A 22,390-nucleotide genomic window follows, 5' to 3' on the forward strand; every position below is an offset into this window, starting at 1 on the left:
ATAACAATCCGAAATAATCTATAGATGATCTAATTATCTTCTTTAGTGGTAGTTTTTTGGATTTAGACAATATGGTTCTGGTAGTGCCGAAGTTTCGCGACATCCCTCCCCCCCCATTTGAACCTCCGGTCTCAGACGAGGAGGACGAGATGGTCCTTGGAGATTGCACCTCATGGAGTATGACATGACAAAGAACCAGACTCGTCTTGGGGGTCTTTCGGGTGTCAGACGCACCACCGGCGCCACCACCCGGAAGGAACCGGCGGTCGTCGCAGCCACCCGGAAGGAACTGGCGGTCATCGCCACCACCACACGCCACGAACAACTTTTGGGAATGCTAGCACAACGACCATCCAAAGGCAAGGCAATTGTACATCAACCGCCGGCATCGCAGCCGCTAGCACCTAAGGACCTGTACATGGTGCCAATTGATGGAAACTATGTCGATGATGATGACAATGTCGACGTCCATGCTTTCATCAACACTAGTGCCTGCATCAAAGATATGTACATGACTCCTATGGATGAAAAATCCTTATGCACTCACGAAGATAAACTTGTTCGTCCCACTACAGTCACACAACCCTTGACCTTCCAGGGTTTTTCTTAGCAATACACTCATCCGGAGGCCAGCGGTCCAACTCTAGTCAAACCGGCTACCATTTTTAGCCCTAACACACTGGATAAGACGGTCATTAGGGAGCACTGAGAACAACCTCCAGCGCCCCCAGCAGATCAGATGAAGAAGCAAAGGAAGATAACTAAAAAGGGCCTCTTCCTAATAAGAGGATTCGGGCCGATGATGTGGCACCACCTAGACCGTATGGCTTGACCCGGGTTCATGAAGCTGGTAAACCGATACTTCCTCTGGACATGGTACACCTCGCAACTGGACCAATGCTCCCTTTGCAGTCAAGTATTGAAGTGCTAGAGGGCATGCTTCTTAAAGACGTGTCACCAAATTTCCCAATGTTCACGGTCAAGGTTCTAGAGGACCCGGACTTCGTCCATGAAGACCCCACAGAGGTCTTGTTCGAGGACGTCTTCAATCTGTTTCACTGGAGACGGCTCGACTATAACTTGGTCCGCCTATACACGCTCAATCGTCAAATAAAGATCAAAAGAGAGTCACCCCTAACGTCGCGGTAGCGGATCCCTACTACATGCGCGATAGCCAGCTGGTGCAAGGGTCAAGGACACAGACCAAGGCGGCGGAGTACCTCCAGAGCTTCATGCTGAGGAACAAAGAGAAGAACAACCTTCTTGCGCATGTCTTTCCCGAGTAAGTACACATTTGCCCGCGGCCGTCGTAACTTATGCTTTCTTATAGATTTCTTCCGTTGTTGATCATTTCCAAAATTACATTTCAATGGCATGTGTTGAGCAGGGACAAATTCAGCACACTCGTCGCCCTTTGCCCGAAGTGGTCACTAGCCTAGTATTTTGACTCGTCGAATAAGACGATGATGAAAGACTACAACAGAATAAACGGTGTTCCTGATGAGGCTATACATGGCTACTCCCAAAATGGAGGAACCTTCAACAAGAAGGAGGAATGTATCAGGTCGGGTACTGGCAAGCACGGGTTCAAGTATGTGACCGAGTTACCTTGCATCAAGCAGCCAGCTGGCAATGGGAAGGAGGCCTTCTATGCACTACATCACCTTAAAGAGTTTGTCCGGGATGCAGAGATCATGAATATGCCACCTAGTATCCGAGAATGGTCCAATAAAATGGCGAGGGATATTGACGATGCTAATCTTAGAGAAGACTTCCATCGCATCCAAGTAAATTTATTGGAAATAGTCATCGAAGATGTCAGCAAAAGAGGGGGTCCTGACATCAACTCAGAGGGTTGTGTCAGAGCGATTTCGAAGAACGCCTAGATAGAGAGATTTCGAAGAACGTCTAGATAGGCAGGGTGATCGAAGGACGTGCACGACGAAGGACATGTATAAACCGTTACCGGTGCCGCTAAAGAAGACGTCTCGTTGATCGAGATCGGTGTGCCTACCATTACTTTGTATCGATGGACGTGTATAGTGTGTTGTAAACTAAACTTGCTTAATTAGCTCGAAACGGCCATTGTTGTTGGACTTTAGTAACTATTGTGTCATTGTCGATGATATATATCTTTTAGGTCTATTATTATTTCCTTTCTTTAATTCTTGTGAACATCTATGCATGTGAACCCTCTAATTCTATACTAATATGCTTTGTGTCCATAAAGATGACGTACTACGTGATGTTCGAGGGTCGGGATCCAGGAGTCTACAAGGAGTGGGAGGACTGTGAGAAACATGTGCAAAAGTTCAGCAGCAACTGCTACAAAGGATACACGACTAGACAGGAGGCGGTTGCCAAGTGGAGGAACCACCAGTCGAACAAGAACAAGATGACATTCGTCGTGTTCCCGCTCTTGCTCACCATCGTCGCGGCTGTTCTCTGCTTCATCCTAGTGTAGGCGGCGGCCAGTGACCATTTCATTTGTAACTTGAGATGATGAACTTTGTACCGATTAAGACTTATAAAAATTTGACACTTGCCACCATATGTATCGGGCTCTAAGTAATGTGATGACATAGTAATGTGTATGTTTTCATATACCATGTATTACTATTTATATTCTACATGTATACTCGTTGTATAAATCATGTGATATACCATGTATTTGTACAATGGGCAAGAAAAAATCATCAATACCTGTCACATCCAGTGGCGCACATGTACACAATTCTATGACACACATATTTCTGTGGCGCATCCCTACAAAATGCACAACTAAAACCTAACTTTTGTGACGCATGGACCACAGTGTGCCACTAAAAATGGTAATTATGTGGCGCACCAGTCCATGCGCCACATAATTCTCATTTTAATGGGGTGCATTATGTGGCGCACTGTCCATGCGCCACATAATGCCTATTTTGGTGCGCCACTCACGAGACTTTCCCTACTAGTGACCTAATACACGCATCTACCCATACATGTTATTGCATACAAGTTGGATCAGAACAACACTTAAGAATGAAGTATACAATATGCATCTATCCATACATCTCACATATAATAGATTCCAACAATCTTATATATCAATATCATAGAATAAAGTTTCACCAGACAGAAATTACATATGTAACCATAATCATGTTGGACAGATCATATGGTACTAAGATCTATCAAAAACAAGAGAGAAATAGATCAAACTACTGCCGCAAACCGTTTGACGACAAGGACTTCCAAACAGCTGATGCGTGACCATTTTGTTTGATTGTCACCAAATACTTTATTCATACATCAAACCTACTTCATAACTATTTTATCGGCCCTCTATCTCAGTAAGTGTTAAATTGTTCATGGAGTTCTGATGATCATCACTAACTATTTGCTCCATTGCAATGTTCCGCCGTGTAAAGTAGGCAGGACGGTTGGGTTCTGGTAGTGAAGTGCTTCCGTTCTCCAATATAGAAACAATGGATGAAATGAATGGCCTGTCATCTGGGTTGTCTTGGACACACAAGAGTGCCACATGGGTGCAAAGGAAAACTTCAGATGGTGAACAAGTTTCCATGATAGATGAGTCTGCCAATTTCTCTGTCTTCCCTTCCATCCACATATTCCATGTCTACAAAAGTTAAAATTACATTAAACATTTGTAAAAAACATAATCTGCTTTTAAATATAAAATCCAGAGAAGTCTTCTGTACTCACGAACACTATAAGGCTAGAATAGCCCATGGTATGACAACTGTAGCTTCTCCTTAAACCAGTTACAACCTCGAGTAGTAAGACACCGAAGCTGTAGACATCGGACTTAGTAGAGAAGATGCCTTCCATTGCATACTCTGGAGCCATGTAGCCACTGTTTGACCATTGCACTCTTGTTAGTTTGTAGGAGTTCAATGTGATCACAAGTTCAAGGGATGTATACATAAGACCAAAAGGTTACTCACTATGTTCCAACAACACGTTGGGTATTTGCATTTTGTTGGTCATCGCCAAAGATCCTCGCCATACCGAAATCCGCTATCTTGGGTTTCATCTCGGCATCTAGCAGAACATTTCCAGCTTTGAGATCCCTATGAATTATGGTTGGTCTAGAATCTTGGTGAAGATACATGAGTCCCCTTGCAACCCCTTTAATTATATGAAACCTTTTTGTCCAATCCAACAATAATTTTCTTGTGTCGTCTATACAGTAAGCAAAGTAAGTGAACTTGTTTTGAGTTGGTTTTGGAAATTAGTGGGTGTTACTAGAATATGTACCGAAAAGGGTAGCATCTAAACTTTTGTTAGGTAGATACTCATAAATCAACAACTTTTCATCTCCCTCCCCGCAACATCCAAGAAGTCGAACCAGGTTCCTGTGTTGCAATTTTGCAATTAGTATTACTTCATTCTTGAACTCCATTATTCCTTGTTGTGAATCCTTACTCAGCCTCTTGACTGCAACTTCTTTACCACGTAACATTCCCTAGAAAATTATAAGATAACATATTCATTTAAGTATGCCACATTAATCACTTTATTATACAGATCTTAGAATAACTTATAGAAAACTACATACATAGTTACCTTGTAAACTTTACCAAAGCCTCCTTGACCAATCATACATGTTTCGGAGAAGTTGTCTGTTGCTAGGGAAACTTCCTCAAATCTTACAAATAGAAATTCATGATCGTTGTGAAGGTTCCCTTCAACAAGTCCACATATGGTTGTCATGCAGTTCCATGTTGCAATGTTGTGCCCTCTCCTTTTATTGTTCTTGCCTGCTTCCAGGATGTTAGAATATTGTTTTCTCAAATGAGTGTATCATAGAAAAAATAAAAGATTTTCTCCTTTATTGAAAAATACCCTTTATGGATAATGAAAAGAGACTAAAAGGCCCACATGACACTTTTGTCACCACTGAAAATGATAGACCTACCATTATATGGTGAGGACTTGACATGAGATGCTGTTCACACGGTAAACCCTGAAACCTAAAACGTAAACACACTCACGGGAAAGTAAGTAAGCAAAGATGTACATCTATCCTCGATCCCATACGATGTCTGAGCATGGTTATTCATTGCCATTGAACTTCTTGTCATGTGTGATGTCTATAACAAACTTAAACTATCATATTAGTTGCTAGTTGAGTGCGTGGCTTGCTATGCCAAGCTTAAACTCAAGTGAAGGGTTATTCGCTCTAGTTTTGTATTCTCAGAGGGTTTAGATATTATGTAGCCAGTACAACAACAAACGGATTGCAAGATCTCGTAGTGAAGAAAAACACTATGTGTACCTTTGAATTTTGACCATGCGAACAAAATGCAAATGAGTACACTGCTTCCTACAACTGGCAGCACAATCCTCGCCGCATTGCTGCTTTTCCTTTTACCTATGCAATGAATACATAGACACATAGTATATAAGTGTATAATAAAAAATAATACTTCATTTGGGCAAAATTACTTGTAGTAGATTAGGACAAATAGGATCTAAAATACGTCTAGATTTATTAAACCCGCGACAAGTCGTTAGAACCAGAGGGTAGAATTATTCTAGTGTAAAAAAGATGGGCTATGTATGTGCAAATTGAGATATAACTACTCCTAAGTCAATATCAAGAACCGTGCGATGTGAGCATACAACTTTTGCAAATACAAGAGGGTGAAAGATCTCGACCTGACAAGTGACAACTAACAGTGTGGACCAAAAAATACTACTACCTTCAAACCAAATTAATTGACTCTAAGCTCAAAAATATAGTTATATAAGACATATTATATATTTTTAGAAATAAAAAAAGTTATCCCTGCCTCTATATCGAAAAGATACATACGGCCTTATTAAACCTTATGTTCAGAAAACAATGAAATCTCTTGATCAGATAGGAACCAGGAACATATTGCACATCCTGAAAACCCACTAGTCAAACCAAGAGTGCTCATCTGGTTTCGTATACTCTTAGCGAGCACCTCATATACACACTACAGATTACAGATGTCGTCACCTCTATCGAACCACTGAGCAATCTTCATGGTTAAGATCTACATAAAATTCGTCAATCATGTTGACGACACCACAATGGTGCTAGAGAGCGCCTCCTCCCTACGAGCGCACGTCAGCACACATGCTCTATCGAGACTCCACGGCACCACGCCGCTTAGACCCAATGTTGACGAGACGGTAAAAACCACACTACTCCACCTCAGAGCTCCTCCAGCCAGCATGGATGACTTGCCATCTTGCTTATAGCCAACAACCGACTGTATATACTATTGGAGTTTCTCTAATTGTTTCATACCTCATCAAATACTCAATCAAAAGGTAGGCTAGTACTTCCGTACTTGTATGCACTTAATTGATCACTTAGCATGCAGTGCATGTATGGCTAACTATCAAGTCTGGAAGAACTATTTAAAAAAATACCTAGAAGAAGTGCTACCCGGTAAGCAATAAGTTGGCGTTCAGGCCTGTTAGACGGGCTAACAGAAAATTTAGCAATTTTCATCTATAATTTGTATGTCAACTTTGGTAATAAATTATCTACACACGAGACATTGTTAAGACTCATTAAGAGTATATATCTGTGATGTATCAAAAAAGGTAAACTAGATATTTATTTGAGAAAAAACAATTCTTTGGTAGCTTGCCCGGCCCCAATACCTAAATCCTGGCTTTCGCGTGCCAGTTGGAACCCAACTTACAACTTAAAACACGAACCACGATGCGCAGTAGTTCACTGAGAATCATCAATTCCCTATGAAGAAATCATAGTACAGAGGGAGAGATTTGGTACCATCGCCTGCGTCCAAACTTGCCATCCGGATAAAGAGAGTATCGGTGCCGGGCACTGCTCCTATCTTCACCATGTCAACCAGCTCCCCAGTCCACACCAAGCACCTTGATATGTCTCTGGACCTGCCGTTGCCCAGATTGGCATAGGCGTACGCCACGCAGGAACAGTTGCGTCCGCACCCAGCTGAGCAGTCCTCCATTGTGCTACTGTTCCCGCCGACGAGCATGAACCCGTCCGGTGACTTCATCCCTGGCATGGCCAAGAAGCCGTCTCTACACCCACGCAACGCCTCCTTCCGCGTGCACCCTGCCGAGAACCTCCCACTACTCCACTCCACCGTGCTCGCCGGATCAAAGCCGTCCAGGCATCTGCATGTCGGAGCGGGTGTTGCCGTCTCGTCACAGTAGCCATACGGGCCGCAGTAGCCGTACCGGGCGCATTCCGATGATGGCCACGTCTCCAGGACCGCCCACGCCATTGAAATGCTGCTCCAGGTCTGTAGCTGAAACTCGCCGGAGTATGTAAGCACGTACCTGGTGCTTGGGGCGCCGTCAGAGAGGCTGTAGGTAATATATATCTCATCATCGTTGTCAACGACAGCCATGTATACGATGATGTCCGTGCTGGAGTTTGCCACTTGGTATCTGCGCTCGCTCTTCACCACGTACCCCGTCCACGGTCCGAGGCGAGCCGCAGGGCGCGGCCCATCCCAAAGGAATACTTGCAGTAAAGTGTTTGGGTCGATGCCGTAGGAGAACCGCCCCGGCGAGGGATCGCCGGGGCCCTTCCAGGATACAAGCCGCCCGCCCTCCCGCGGGCTGTATTTCATCCGGAGATTCATACCCGGAAGGAGCGTGTCCGCGTGGTGGTCGAAGCTCTGCCATAGCATGGTGCCATTTGACGACCTGATGACGAGGTTACCGGTGTTCAGGAGCACGGCCGTTGACGGCGATGAGCTCTGCTCAGCGGCAACGCTAGTCGTCCAAAGGACGCGTTTGTCACCGCTGCCGTCGGAGAGGACAAGATCAGAAGTGTTGGTGAGGGAGAGAATCGGTGTACTGGTGGTGGCTGGTGTTTCCCGGTTGGCCACCCACACGGTGGTGATCTCGGGGATGCCGTTGTACCATATGGCCAGGTACAGCCTGCCCGGAGTAGTGGTCGCGGAGGGGTTGAAAAAACCCAGGGCGAAGGCGCCTCCGTCAGAGATAATAGCGGTGCCCATGGAGAGCGGCATGCCGGCGACAAGCCGGTCGTCCGACGCGCTCAACGGCAGAAAGATCACAAGGGTCAGCACTGCTGTGCAGCAGGCGAGAGCCGGCCAATCCATCTGCCGATCTGGCCAAACTCTCAGCGATAAGTAGCTGGTAAATGGGTTTAGTTGCACTGCATCGATCGAGCCTAGGTCTAGAAGCCAAAATGCTCTAACGGATGAGGGTGATTGAATAACGTAGAGTTTTGGAGGTCTGGTAGATTCATTGGCATCGGATTAGCTGACAAGACTTATGACTTTGTTGAGTTTGACATTTTAGTTGTCCGCGTGGTAGTTGCCATACCTCACTGCGACTAGTCAGACTAGGGACTGAATCATTAAGCTATATATATAGCCTGACGCGTTAGTGCAACGTTTAAATAGTCACCCTACCTACTCTCGGTAAAAGTATACGAGCAAACAGTGTGTGCATACGTTCTATTACATCCATGACGAAATGAATGCCTTTCTTGAAGTAACTGGTATAGTGCTCCTCGCAAATGCCAGGCAATCATCTCAACTGTAGAATTTGCATGAGATTTGTGTAAAAAAATTGTATGAGAAAAACATTTTTATTGATGTTTCACAGCATCATCTTTAGGTAGAACTTGTTTTAGAAAAAATATGTTTCAAAGAAAAACAACAAATATTTATTAAGATGACGGGATTAGAAAATATTTTACCGCTTTATTATATTGATAGATGTGTTCACAAAGTTGACGGCGGCGTAAATGGAAGGTAAGATAGGCGAATGATTCATTCCTCTACTCCCTCCTATACAAGCCTTATATAGATGACTTGACCTAAGGTTTACATTATACGAGCGAGTCAGCTAAACTGTAAGTCGAGCAAGCACCCTTGGATACTTGGCTTGTTCTTCAGTGTTCAGTCTATCTTTTCTGGGTCAACTAGTCCTTCGGATCACGCTGGACCTTTGCGGGTAGGTCCAACATGGAGGCGAAATGGATTGGGCCACCCCAGTCTTGTGTACCAACTCGCTCCGATGGGCCTATCCGGTTGAATATTCCCTCAACATAGGTTCTGAAAATAACTTTAAATGTCACCAAATGCATTGTATTTTTTGGCCGTGTCACGTGAAAAATGCCACGGCCTCCAGATTTTGTCTAACGTTTGTATGGGAGTAAATTGCCTTGCGACCATCCTAACGTTGGTTCAAAGTGGTTATGTTCCTTATTCCATTATTTGTTAAGTAATTTTCTCTAATGTATTAAGTCACATATGTATTTAAAAGGTGGAGATCCGGCCTCATAACCAAATATTTGTTTATATTGTTTCACTACTACCTCATTTTCCTCTCCAAAATAAATAAAAATCACTTTACGGATGTCAATCTTGAGGACGGATAGTTGTTTAAATATACAAAGCATAATTTCATGTTTATGAGTCACCATTTTCTTAGGACAGATACTCTTTGTCAGTGTTTGGTACATCACTGCGATTAATCACTATCCACGAAGAGTCTTACAGCTATCCACGAAGATGCATCACTGCGATTAGATAGTGACTAAATATAAAGTTATCTTGTTTTTTTTCGAAACGGGAGCCTCGCTCCAGCCTCTGCAGCCTCTGCATCAAGTGATGCACACGGCTTTTCTTTATTGAAAAAGTTCAAAGTATGAGGTAATCAAAAGTTTAGAATCATGGATCAGACAAGGTCGATACATGAATTAACCAAAGGACAATGAGACACATGAAGAAGCTATCCATTTGATAATCTACTAATGTGTCGCTATCCAGTAGCCCAAAAAAGCAATCCTGAACAACCGCCAGCAGCGGGTGCATCCAAAAGCCATGTGCTCCCGCTGATCCTCTGGGAGAAGGAACGCCTATAACTGAATCCAGTGCACAGCTCGACGAATAACCTACAAGAAATTAATAAATTTATGTTTGTTAAAACCCATGTCATTTCCACTTGTCCAAATAGACAAACATAAAGCTATGTAGTTGACTAAACATTATGCTACGACTACTAAATTTATGCACTATCAAAGTTTTTCGAAAGCCCAAACCGATGTCTCACGTCAAGGCTGAACATACGGGGAGACCGTAACATTGGAAAGACCTTAGACGTGAGATCAACATACGGGGAGACCGTGTTACATGGGATTGAAAGGCCGGAACTTAAATCGTGTGTTGGGTACTGTTGAAATATTGGGCCCACTTTTAGTGGCCCAAATTAGATTTCAGTTTTTCCTATAAATCTCAAAGCCCACATAGTGGCAACCTTGTGAGTTTGAGCCCAAGTTGGTGGCAGCTCACTAGGGAGTGGCAAGAGGTGAGAAGTTTAGTCCCACATGGAAAGTTGGGAGGAAGTTAGACCACCTTATAAGGTGGGTTGTTCCACCACTAGTAAGTGAGTGAGAATAGGAGTGCTTCACGCGCGCTCCTCCTCCTCCTCGCTCGTCTCGACTCGACTCGTCACGACGCGCGCCGCGCTAGTGGTGAGTGGATTGAGCCTCGAGCCGAGACTTTCCTTAAAACGTTCGTGCGACGTGGGCGTGGCCCACGTTGCATAGGGTTTCTCGAGCCTATATAATCTCCTGCCCGGCTACCGCAGAAACACATCCAATACACGAGTTAGGGTTTTCACCTCTCTCTGCTTGCGCCGCTATCGTAGCCTACTCCATCCCGCGAGCCGACGTACATCGGCGAACGGGAGAGCAGGTCTCCGGAACCGCTCGTCCTTGCGATCCTGTACGGGAGAGGGCGAATTAGGTTTTTGGGAAGCGCTCTGCGCGACTGCTCAAGCTCTTCATCACGGGTCGCCTTCCGTCCAAGTCGGGCGGTGCTGCCTACCGTCGTCTACTTCGACCCGTCGTTCCCGTCGTCAACAACGTTACTGCTGCGACATCATCTGCTACACCTCCACCGCCACCTCCACCAGATCGGTACGTGCGACATATCTCGATCTGTTTAGCGATGGATGTTTTATCGTTTGCGCTGCTGCTACTCATGTTGATTAATGCATCTAGTATGTTTGAGTTTCACATGTTAGTAGTTGCTGCCATCATGTTTTATATTCTGGAATTAATCATGGAAATTGTGCCTAATTATCCAACAGGTACGATCTGCGCGATGATCCGGTATTCGTGTTGAGATCGTACAACTGGATCTCATTTGGGCGCGGCAGTTGGACACGCACCGCCAAGCGGGATTCCTCAGCGATGTCAACTTCTTCTCCCGTGAGCTCGACAAGGAGGACGAGTACGAGGACAACGAGGAGGATGAGAAAGACGAGGAGGACGATGAGGATAACGACAAGGGCGAGGACGAGGACGACTATGAGGAAGCGGATGACGTTTAGGTCCTCGGAACCAACGACAATGTCAAAGGCCACTGGGCCTGAGATTCGGCGACCCAACCGCCGGACATCAGGGAGGAAGAGGCCATCGCTATCGCAATGGCCAATATCGAGCTCGACCCGCTCGCTGTGTGGGCGGGCCTGGAATCCGTGGCTCGTGGGGTTACCTTTTTTATTTTCTGTTCGTTTTCCCACAAGGCATTGACCGCGGATGGATGGTGTGATCGTTGGAGACCCGGGGGTCGGGAATTTTGACGCCCAGCAGGCCCCTAATTTTTATCATTACACGGGCATTAGCACTGTACTAGTAAGTGGACACGTGCAACGCACGTCTTTGTCTTTACGTGTTTTTAAAATCTCATTACTCAGATAATCCATACTATTAGTCAATACATTCAAATCCCTAAAGCTCAAAAAATGCTTGATATGTAATGTTAAAAATTACAATTCGACTATGGTTCTAAGCAAGACTGAAAAACTACTTGGCAGCATTATCCACCATTCTCAGTAGTATGGGTTGAGTCGCCAAGAGGAGACGACTCAAACAATATTTTAGAGTCGTATACTCGTATTGCAATAAAGAAAGCGTTTAAAAGCTACTTCTGTACCTAATAATAATAAAAGCAAAAGCGTTTCCGTGGTTTGGTTTGGTTTGGTACGTCATCTAAATTACCACCAAAGTTATTAAAAATTACCCACCTATGCCACCCATAAGTGAAAAAACAGTACGACACTGAGACCAATACCAGACCGAAGCCCATTTTTTTTTAACTTAATAACATGAACGAAGTGCTCCAGTCCAAGATAAAGCACTACGGAGAAGTCAAAAGTAGATTGCAAACTTGAACAGAACCAGGCCACTTTTCGCTCTGCTGAGTATTTATTCTATTTGTCTTTTCAGCGAGAAAACATCACCATCTTCTTCATAACCTTTGACTGTCCATAGCTTAATTGTGGTGTCCCAGCCTCCGATGCACCAAAGCAAATCTAGCCGCAGAAAAATATGTCAAGATATAAGGATAAAAATGATCATGTTTTCAGCAAGACCCGTGGATGCTTATTTTACTATGAATAGTAGTAGCTATGCCAGGATGGCTCTCCAAATTACCAAATTAAGCATGAGATGAAAGCAATCATGAGTGCTCCATTGTTTTTGTGGCAGCATTAGGTCCTCCATTGAACATGTCAAAAACTAAACACATTGCTTTAGTATTGCAGTTCAAAATGGCAGCATTAGACCACCATTGAGCATATAATCTATTCAGTTGTAGAGAGGAAAATCTGCTAAAGATCCCGTCATTGGGTTCAATGACAATATCTGAATAAACTAAAAGCTGGACTTGTAGTGTAACAATCATATATTAATCTTTTGCAAAAAAAAACAACTACATATTAATCAATATCAGCATAACTCATTAAATCGTTGACCATATAATCACTAAAACTGGAGAAACACTACTCTGCAAGAACTAAACTATCAAACCCTCTTAGCTGAAGTAGCTAGCAATTAGTAGGTTTATTATTACTGGATGTCGCTACTTTCTGAACTTGACACTTCTGAAATTGATTCATTCAAGACTTCAGATTAGACAAAAGCATACACATCAATGAGGAATACCATGGACAGATTATTGTTCTCCAGAATGATAGATTGCAGGTTTAATTGCACAAGCTGTCACACAAGCTAAATCTTAAGTCTATTGTGCAGTTTCACAATGGTACATCCAAGAAGCAGCAGAAAACAAAAGCATCCACATCAAGTTTGTGTATCTAGCAACTGAACAAATTAGCATTTCCTAAAAAAGAAACTATTAAGCTGCGTAGATATCACATCTTTACCACCAAAATAAGTTACTAATCTGCTTACTCAATAGATGGAGGCCCCTAATAATGTAGTTCAGTTGCTAGCCCTTGCATGTGGAGAAGTCACACCTAAAATGAACACTGCCGATGCCACATTATTTGTGTTTGAGAGCAGGGGCGGTACCTCGACCAGCCCATAGCCAGTCCACATGTCGTTTGCGACGTCCTCGTAGTACTTGAGACAGATGAACTCGGACTTCCTCCAGTCGTCATGCATCTCTTCTCGGTGACACTAACTCCAGCCTTGTGCACACACTGGTAGAAAAACGGCCATTGGTCGCGGTTGCGCAACCGCGACCAATTAGGCGCGACTAAAGCCTCCCCCCCCCCCCCCCCCCTTTAGTCGCGGTTCCTTACGAACCGCGACTAAAGGCCCGTCCACGTGGGCGGCAGGCGAGCGCCAGGACGGAGGACCTTTAGTCGCGGTTCTTCTGGCCAACCGCGACTAAAGGCCTCCGCAGGGTTTAGGGTTTAGCCCCCCTCCCCCTAAATCTGGTTTCTTTTTAATTTGTATTGTTTTATTTCTTTTGGGTTTTAATTTTGAAGGAGTTTCACATATTCTACGGTACTACATACATGCATATGAATGTACAATTTCAAACAAATTTGAAATTAGAACCAAAAAGAATTCAAGAGGAATATACAATATATATTCAATATCGGATGACCATATACAATTTTGAACAAGTTTCCATCCATAATTTAGTGCATATGAAGTTCTACGTCCTCTACATAGTGTTCTCCTCTAGGATCGATGACTTCCCTCGCGAACCATCCAGCTAGTTCCTCTTGAAGTAGTCGGAAGCGAGCTTCTGGACTAAGCGTCTTCCGGAGGTTATTCCTCTTGATGTTGTTCTCAGACTGCTGGTCCCGCTCATTGGTGTATCTCCGGATCCTCTCACAAACATAGTATCCACATAGATTGGTCCCCGGTGGCTGAATATCCCCAGTCGTCCGCACTGCTCTTTTAAATTGTAGCTCTTTTTTGAATTCACCGACCTTTTCATCTACGAACCGTCTCCAAACCCTACGAGGCAAAGAAAATTAAATGAACAAGAGAGTTATTAATTAGTTACTTGATATTAGGAAATGATGAACGAAATAGGCCGATCGATATAGAGCGCAAATGAATGAAAATAATTACTTTTGCATCATTTTTCTCATGTCGGCCCAAAGCGCCACATCCATATTCAGAGAGTCGTGGACGAGAACTGTGGAGGTGTGAAATTGAATTACCATCAGAATCCAGTGGAACCTGCGGACACGATACATGCACAGTCATGCATAACTCATCGATTAGCCACATACCATGCATGGAGTAAACAAAAGAGAATGTGCTCAAGACAGAAACACTCACCCAAAATGGTAAGGAAATAGAATATCACTTTTGAGTTCCTGTTTTCTAAGAAACCGCCACAGGTCATCCTCCACGTCGGCGGGGTGGTGTTCTAACACATATGAATTAACGATTTGTGGGTCAGTGAACCCAACATCATGGATGCTCCTTATTCGCATTTCCCGCTTCTTCATTCTGCATAATAGCGTACACAACAAGATAGTAAGGACAATATATATATATATATATATATATATATATATATATATATATATATATAGGTCTGCTATTCTCGAACCGGTTCGAGAATAACTATTCTCGAACCCTTTCTGAACTTCCGCGTGTTCTCCTAGTGAACTTCTCGACGGAATACCAGAATTGCATGTTCGTGCGGACGGTATTTTCATGATGATTTCAAACTGCTTATCGGATTGATGCGTATAATATACCGTTGGATTCGCACGGAAATTTCGCAACTTTTTCGTGTTCATTGTTTTCCCAAATTCTATATTGATTAAAACTAATTTGAAATATACAAAACAACGTTTTCACGGATTTCTCTATTTTTGTACAGTTTTGGGGTTCCAGTTTTCAAACCGTTTAACGGAATGATGCGTATGATATGCCGTTGGAAAGGTGCTGACTAGGCGCACCTTTTTCATGAAGAACACTTTTCTAAATTCTTTATAGTTTAAGAGCAGATTTGAAAATACGTGATTACATTTTTCGAACTTCTCGGTTTTTCGAACTGTTTTTGGGGCTTATTTCCGAACCTCTTATCGGAATGTTCCAAATGATATTGTGTTGAAAAGATATTGATTAGGCGAATCTTTTTCATGTTTAATATTTTTCCAAATTCTAAATGGTTTTAGTTTAATTTCAGAAATACATAAAAGTGAAGATAACGTCGACACAAGAACATTTCGAAATTGGCTCATCTAGATTGATTATGTGTGGCATTGCGATATGTTGGAGTATTAGTAGAGTGATATTAGTGCTAATTGTACGTTGAGTTAGTCGATTTGCGTAATCGGTGGTTGTACGGACGATTTCTATGCGTATGATTTCCGTCCAGAAAAGCGAGTGCATGAGGTGCTCGAATATAGAAGTGAACTTCCTTATATCTGTTAGTGAACTTCCGATCGCGGTATAAAAGTTTCGGGCATGTAATAAAATTATAGCGAACTTCGTGGATGTGAACTTTTTCTCCCTGAATCTGAACTTCCCGACGGACTTCAATATTGTACAGGCGAACTTTCGAAACTTTAGTCTAGTTTGAAGTGAACTTCGGAAAATATAGCGAACTTCCGTCGCATCTCGCACTTCTCTGGATACGAGATCTGAACTTTTATTTGTCAATGAGTCAAAGCTCGATGCCAACAAAAGGAGAATTTCTCGTACATACTAAACGAACTTCCCAACAAAGACTGTCTTTTGGACCGAAAAAGTGAACTCGCATTTTACATAAAATGAACTGCATCAGTTTATACATTTTATACAATTGTCCACTTCCATTCACCCTCAAAGTCGCCAAACCACAAGCAGGACAAGAGAAATAAAATAACAGTAGCACAAATCATGTTCACAACGCTAATCCAATGTCTCAACCAAAATAACAAATTGAGCTCTCTAAACTACATAGCTATTGGTCTCTGGACTTCACAAATCTGCCCCCTGAACTTCACGACTCCAGACACCGAGGTCAACGCGTGCTTCCACAAGGTACAGCTACGGCTGTAAAGGCTAAACTACTAAGTGCTGATGGCATGGGCAAATCGCACTTGGTCGAGCTTGCAAAGGCGGCGAGCTCACAGGAAAACGATCACTTTTCTTATTCCGAACTATCACCATCACACATGAAACTGCAATAGGAAAAGAACTACATCAGGTTGATTACCACCTTACAAGAATACATGCTTGTAAACCAAATATTTGTATTATAAGAGAATTTGGATATGCAATTTTATCTATTCCAATCTGCATAATTATAAGGCTTGATGTCACCTAGGGCATAAGAACAAAATCTTGTGGTTCTCCTATCTCTCCTTTCTCAAGAATTGCAGGTGAAGAAAAAGCTATCCAATTAAATTGGCTGCATAAAACAGAGAAAATCAAAGAAGTTCAGAGAGGTTCAAAGAGATTAACCAGACACCATCTCGCTTGAAGCAGCAGCGGCAACGACAATGCTCGTGAAGACCACACTATCACTCACGGAAGTCTAGAGCTGTGCTTGCAGGAGTCCATGCCAGTGCTCTTTTCAACCCACAATGAACTTCTTCTAGAGATGAAGCTAACTCCCTGCATGGCCATGACTAACGAAGAAAGCAACAGCTCAGTTCAGATCATATACTAAGCGAACTTCCCAAAAAAACAATAGTGAAATTCTATATCCGCATCTTGGTAAATAACTAAGCATTAACATCAAACCAGAAGGGGTAAAATCCAAACATGAACATCGATAGTAGCTTCTGACAGCTAATGCATCAATGGAAAGCGCACGATAGCTAATACATCAGCAGCATCCAACAGCATATCATGACCAATGATGAACTGTACCACAACATATTAGCTACTGTAGTGTTTAACTGAACGTCTTTCCCCTCACGCAGTGAACTTACCCTAAAAAGAGATGTGAACTTCATAGCCAGTCAGTTGCAAAAACATCTCAGCCTGACGAGGAACTTGGTGTGCACTGATGTTCACCAACGCCGATGCGGAGGTAGGTGCGCCGACGGATGTTCGCCAACGCCCATGTGAACTGCACTGCTCCACAATTAAATCCGAACTTCTAGTTTTCTATGTCTGTACCATCGACACTTACCCATAGATATAGCTAACCGCATAAGAGTGAACTTTCCAAAAACAAATTAGTGAACTTCTCCAAAGCAAACAACAAATAAAGCACACATGAATTGATTTTATGTGTACACATGGAAAAGCTTTTTTTCTAGATGAACCGATGTAGTGAGCATGTACAAAATGAAACATAAACTTTCTTTGTAAACAAAAGGAACTTCTACTTTTTATAGCCAGACACGCATCAGCACATACTTGTACCGTGTTTTGCCCATGCTTGATTCATTTTTTCCATAAAAAACAAAGAACTAAAAAATACGCAAGTTCATAACCATACACGTACAAGCTCAGGTCAACTAAAAAATATAAAGTGAACTTCACAACTAGGTGTATACACACTGAACTTTCCTAGATAGAAGATGCGAGCTTCTGGGGACAAACAAAGTGCATTCTCTAATAATTTAGAAAAAAATTACCTTTTTTCAGATTGACTTCTTGGTTTGATGCAATGTGGACTGCCGATCATCACTGACACCGTGGACTGCTATGGAACAAGAGTGCACATGCAGGGATTAGGAAAATATCAATGTGATAAGAAGTGAATTTATATGCAGGCTGTTCCCTGAAGACAACCTAAATATAAGAAAAGTAGCACACTTACATTATTTTATATAAAAAGAACTGCCTATTTTCTCCTATGTGCACTTCCAGGCATATACTTTCTATTTAGTTCTCTGTAAAATAGCATGCAAGCAGCATAAATTTTACGAAAAAGTGGATCCAAATATAAGAAAAGTAAACACCCTGAAGAAATTAATCACACGATCGGATGGGACATGCAGCAGTATAAATTCAACGGAAAAGGTATCCAAATATAAAAACAAGCGGACAGGGATATTTCTAGTTTGAATGACCGTAAAGTTGTTTCTATTTTGAAATGATTCTCCAATCAAATGGGCTTCTCAGGGATATTTCCTCCCTCTATTTTCTCATACAATTAACTACCAGATTTTGGATAAGTGCACTGCCTGCAATAACTTTAGAGTTGAATCCTCCATAATATAGAATAAATAAACATTACACAACCACACAGTTAAAATGCCATTGAATCTAATACTCAGTTTTTGAAAAAAATGCAGTAGGAAGAATAAATGCATGCTACTGCAACATGTGTACGATCTGAACTTCCTGGCAAGAATTTTTCCAATTCCATGACTAATTACACTCCCACATAATTCACAAGAAAATGAATTTCTTTTTTATGGACAAAGTACACTATGCATTTTTGTACAAACCGAACTTCCTAAGATCTGAACTTCAGATGGCACCGAATACAACAACAGAGAAGGTTTGACATGGAATCAAAGTAGAGGCACAAGGCTCCAGTGCCTGAGGCCATTACCTGCGTTGAAGGGCGAGGCGGCGCTGTGTGGGAGCACACACCATGTAGAAGTACCGCAAGTGACATGAACTGAGGGTAATTTAGTTAGTACCACACACCATATAGAAGTACAATAAAAATTAGCAACGAAGCGAACTTCAGATTTGAAAATAGTGAACTTTGTGACAACAAAATGCGAACTTTTTCCTCGTGGGTGAATTAGAACCTTTTTTGCTGGAAGAAATGAATATTTGCACTATAACAATTGAACTTCTAAAAAATAAAGTGAACTCTCCCACCAATAAAACTGAACTTCGACAAAAAATTGACTTTCACAAGGAACTAAATAAACAAGTGCATATCTAAACCAAATGGATGAACTAAATAACAAGTAGCAAGAGATGTAAACTTCATGAATTAGAGGAAGTGAACTACAAGGATTAGAAGAAATGAACTTCAGCAATACTCGCATTCGTCCACGGCAATGCTCCCGAGAGAATATCGCCGGCATCTGTAGCTGCTCGAGTATTGCGCAAACGCAAACTAACTTCCTGCCAAAATAGAATGAACTTTAGGACAGGAAAAGGCGAATCCCTGAATTTTTTATTGTAGAAGTAACATGTTGTCGTGCATACATCAACATATAAATGAATAGTTGAACTCCTAGGCGAGAAAAAATGAAAATAGCAGTAGATGTGAACTTCGCAAATTAATAGAAATGAGCTTCACAAGCTTCTCAAATAAAGAACCGCTGTAGCTTAACTAGTGAACTTCCTATTTTTCCACAATTTTTTACAGTAAATAGAACTTCTATTCCAGGTCAAAAAAGTGGGTGTACACCTCTGTTTCTCACATTCGGTGTCCATCATCGTTTCATACCATTATATACATCCGTTTATGCACTTGGTTTTACTAACGAGACTAGGTTATACATACATGGATGAAAGGGCTGTATGAAGTAATGGCATGCAAATGCTTGTTGGGAGACAAACTAAGAAATAAACAGGAAATGACAAACATGAGTTGGACGATCGTGGGTTACCATGAATTGCAATTAACTCTAGCTTGTGTTGGACTTGTTTTTAAGCGCAATCTATGATTTTTTTTAAGCTGGACTTATCATATTTTTAATGAGCTTCTAGCTACGGCATAGTGAAATATTTGACAACATATACCAATTTATCGAGAAAGAAAAATGAACTTGACAACGAGACAAGGTGCACTTCAGGACCAAAACTAAAACTCGAGAGTATGCACTTCTATTTTGGGATCATCTCGGTGCTAGGAAAACTAAAATACTTTACTACCAAACTAGGCCTAACATTTGATTTCCTTCGTGTTCTAGCACACAAACTCATCAGCAACTTCTTAGAAACTTTGTCACAACTATACCTATTTGTGTCCACATCGCAGGATGCGCAAGTGCAATGATTTACTTTAACATTCTAAAATTTTATCACACAGAGTGAACAGCCCGGATTTATGTAGTGCACTCCTGATGTATATGCTTGTCCGAGAGATTTACGGCAACAACAAAAGGTGAACTTCATGCTACACCAAGTTACTTACTACGATCATTTAGTGGTATTTCAAATAAAAATGAAACGAACTTTTTTCTCGGGAAAGTATGAAACACCATGGTATGGATGGTGGACTATAACATAAACTAACTCAGAAATGATGTTCTCTATGTACATCTAGTGGACTTCTTTCTTCACAAAGAAGTATACTAACAAAATATCCTACATCACTGTACCAAACTGAACTTCCATTTTTTCTATCAGAAACAAATCAACAACACATTTGTGTACTTCAATTATCAGCAAGAAATAGGAATCAAAGTAGAGTAGAGAAGTGGACTTTAGTTAAACGCACCAGTTCAGATCGGTTGCAGAAGCAGCACACTTCAGCTCATATCAGCATACGTTCGCATCAGCAAGCGAGCCAGCAGCAGCGAGGCAGTCAAGGCCAGCAAAATATTAGTTGGCTGCAAAAACGATCACAAAAAACATAGAAACATACTGTTTCTTATCTTACTTGTGAACTCCCGCACCGGCAACCAGTGGGATCCCACAGCTGAACTGCTCCTAGACTCCACATGCACGGCAACAAATCAAGAATGACCTTGTGCTCCCCGATCTCCTGGAAATATAAAAGTGAACTTTGTCAATGCAAAATGTGAACTTGAGTTATTTTCCTATTAGACATACATCAACAGCAAATGCATATATTTCATGTAGTATTTTTTCGAAAAGACATCCTTATAGAAACAAGTAATGAACTTTTCTCATATCGAAAAGTGAACATTCGCCGCGAACTTCACACATGGGAACCAAATTGCAGAAATCATAACAAAAGTTTTTGAACTTCTGAATGTGATGCAGGTGTAATCCAACTTAAAGCTTAAGATTTTACTGATGCAAAATCTGCCGATTCATTTTTCTCTAAACATAGGCTTTGTATTATATGATGAAACTTTTTGGACGGAAGAAGGTAAAGTTACAAAAAGAAGAGCACATCTATTATTTTATATACAATGAACTACCTATTTTCTCCTATGCGCACTTCCAGACATATACTTTGTATTATTACAGGGCACTACATAACAATCATTTTTAGTGTAATCATCCATTCGAAAAATAGATGCAGATGATATTCCCTTGGAACGACCAGTTTCTCTGTCAGTTTCATCAGCTATCTCCTTCCTCACTTCGGCTGCAACGGTACAAATGTCGTCATGTGCTGAGTGGCATCGAGATAAGCTAAACCAAAATGAACAGAAAATAGCACCAGACAGAGAATTCTGTCAACAATGGCAAGGCTCACATACTCAACTGCATACCACACATGCCAATGTATAGTTCAATACTACGATGATGGCTCCTTGGCCATGCATTTAACCCTAATATCAGCATCATAAAGCTTGAAAATAAGAAGAAAATTAGAGGAATTACCGAAATCTGTGTATCTTTTCCTGGGTTGATGCAAGAACTCCGCATACTCTCTAGTTCCATCAATCCTATGTAGCTGCAGAACCAGGGGGCGACGGGTGACGATGCCTGCAGAACAGATTCAAACAAAAAGATAAATGTATCGAATTAAGAAACGTACTCATAGCACCCCAAACCTGAGCTCTTGCTTGTATAACCATACCTGAACCCCTGGGCAGGAAATCCTTCCCAACAACGCTCTCTAGCACTGAAGATTTGCCCGAACTCTATCAAATGATCAGACGAGTTCAGACGTCAAAATACAGAACCATGTACCCACTCGGGTGCTCAAATAAACGTGAACTACTGGTTAACAGCCTGAGTCCACACAAAATTGCTTGGTTCCCTTTATGCGAACCTCACGCACCTACACCTCTAGTTGATCCAAAGTAGTAGTATCTAGCTTGGAGAGTTGGAGCTAGACAATCGCTGGTCATGTGGGCAAGCTAGGCACAATGAAACTAACAGATTCAAAAAAAAAGAAGTAGTAGCGTGTCCCAATTCTAGCTACGGTAACCGCAGATCCAAGCATAGCTAAACCGCATCTCCGCAACTAGAATCGCGCGGTTCTACCGGCAGCTCGCGAGATCCACACCGTGCGCATCTGAGGCACCAGCACTAGATCCGGCCGAGAGAGATTGAAGGGAATGGGGCACGCACCTGGCC

The 22,390-nt window shown here is 42.1% G+C and overlaps 1 protein-coding gene and 2 long non-coding RNA genes across 3 annotated transcripts; all 3 read right to left on the bottom strand.

Annotated features, from left to right (window-relative positions):
- Positions 1–3,218: 3,218 nt before the first annotated feature.
- LOC127302872 (putative G-type lectin S-receptor-like serine/threonine-protein kinase At1g61610) lies at positions 3,219–8,225 on the bottom strand. The gene is made up of 7 exons (XM_051333567.2): positions 6,788–8,225; positions 5,288–5,383; positions 4,576–4,769; positions 4,267–4,474; positions 3,954–4,191; positions 3,712–3,862; positions 3,219–3,625 (listed from the first exon to the last, which is right to left on the bottom strand). Exons 1-7 carry the CDS (start codon positions 8,112–8,114, stop codon positions 3,320–3,322), a joined length of 2,520 nt encoding a protein of 839 aa, XP_051189527.1. The 5' UTR covers positions 8,115–8,225; the 3' UTR covers positions 3,219–3,319.
- An 8,132-nt stretch (positions 8,226–16,357) lies between these two features.
- On the bottom strand, positions 16,358–17,427 carry LOC139831860 (uncharacterized). The gene is made up of 3 exons (XR_011746160.1): positions 17,176–17,427; positions 16,703–16,869; positions 16,358–16,419 (listed from the first exon to the last, which is right to left on the bottom strand). It is a non-coding gene; the product is annotated as an uncharacterized lncRNA (long non-coding RNA).
- A 3,894-nt stretch (positions 17,428–21,321) lies between these two features.
- LOC139831861 (uncharacterized) lies at positions 21,322–21,990 on the bottom strand. Its single transcript, XR_011746161.1, has 3 exons — positions 21,888–21,990; positions 21,689–21,793; positions 21,322–21,449 (listed from the first exon to the last, which is right to left on the bottom strand). It is a non-coding gene; the product is annotated as an uncharacterized lncRNA (long non-coding RNA).
- Positions 21,991–22,390: the final 400 nt, after the last annotated feature.

The sequence above is a fragment of the Lolium perenne genome, chromosome 5 (genome assembly GCF_019359855.2).
Source record: "Lolium perenne isolate Kyuss_39 chromosome 5, Kyuss_2.0, whole genome shotgun sequence".
NCBI classification, from domain to species: domain Eukaryota; kingdom Viridiplantae; phylum Streptophyta; class Magnoliopsida; order Poales; family Poaceae; genus Lolium; species Lolium perenne.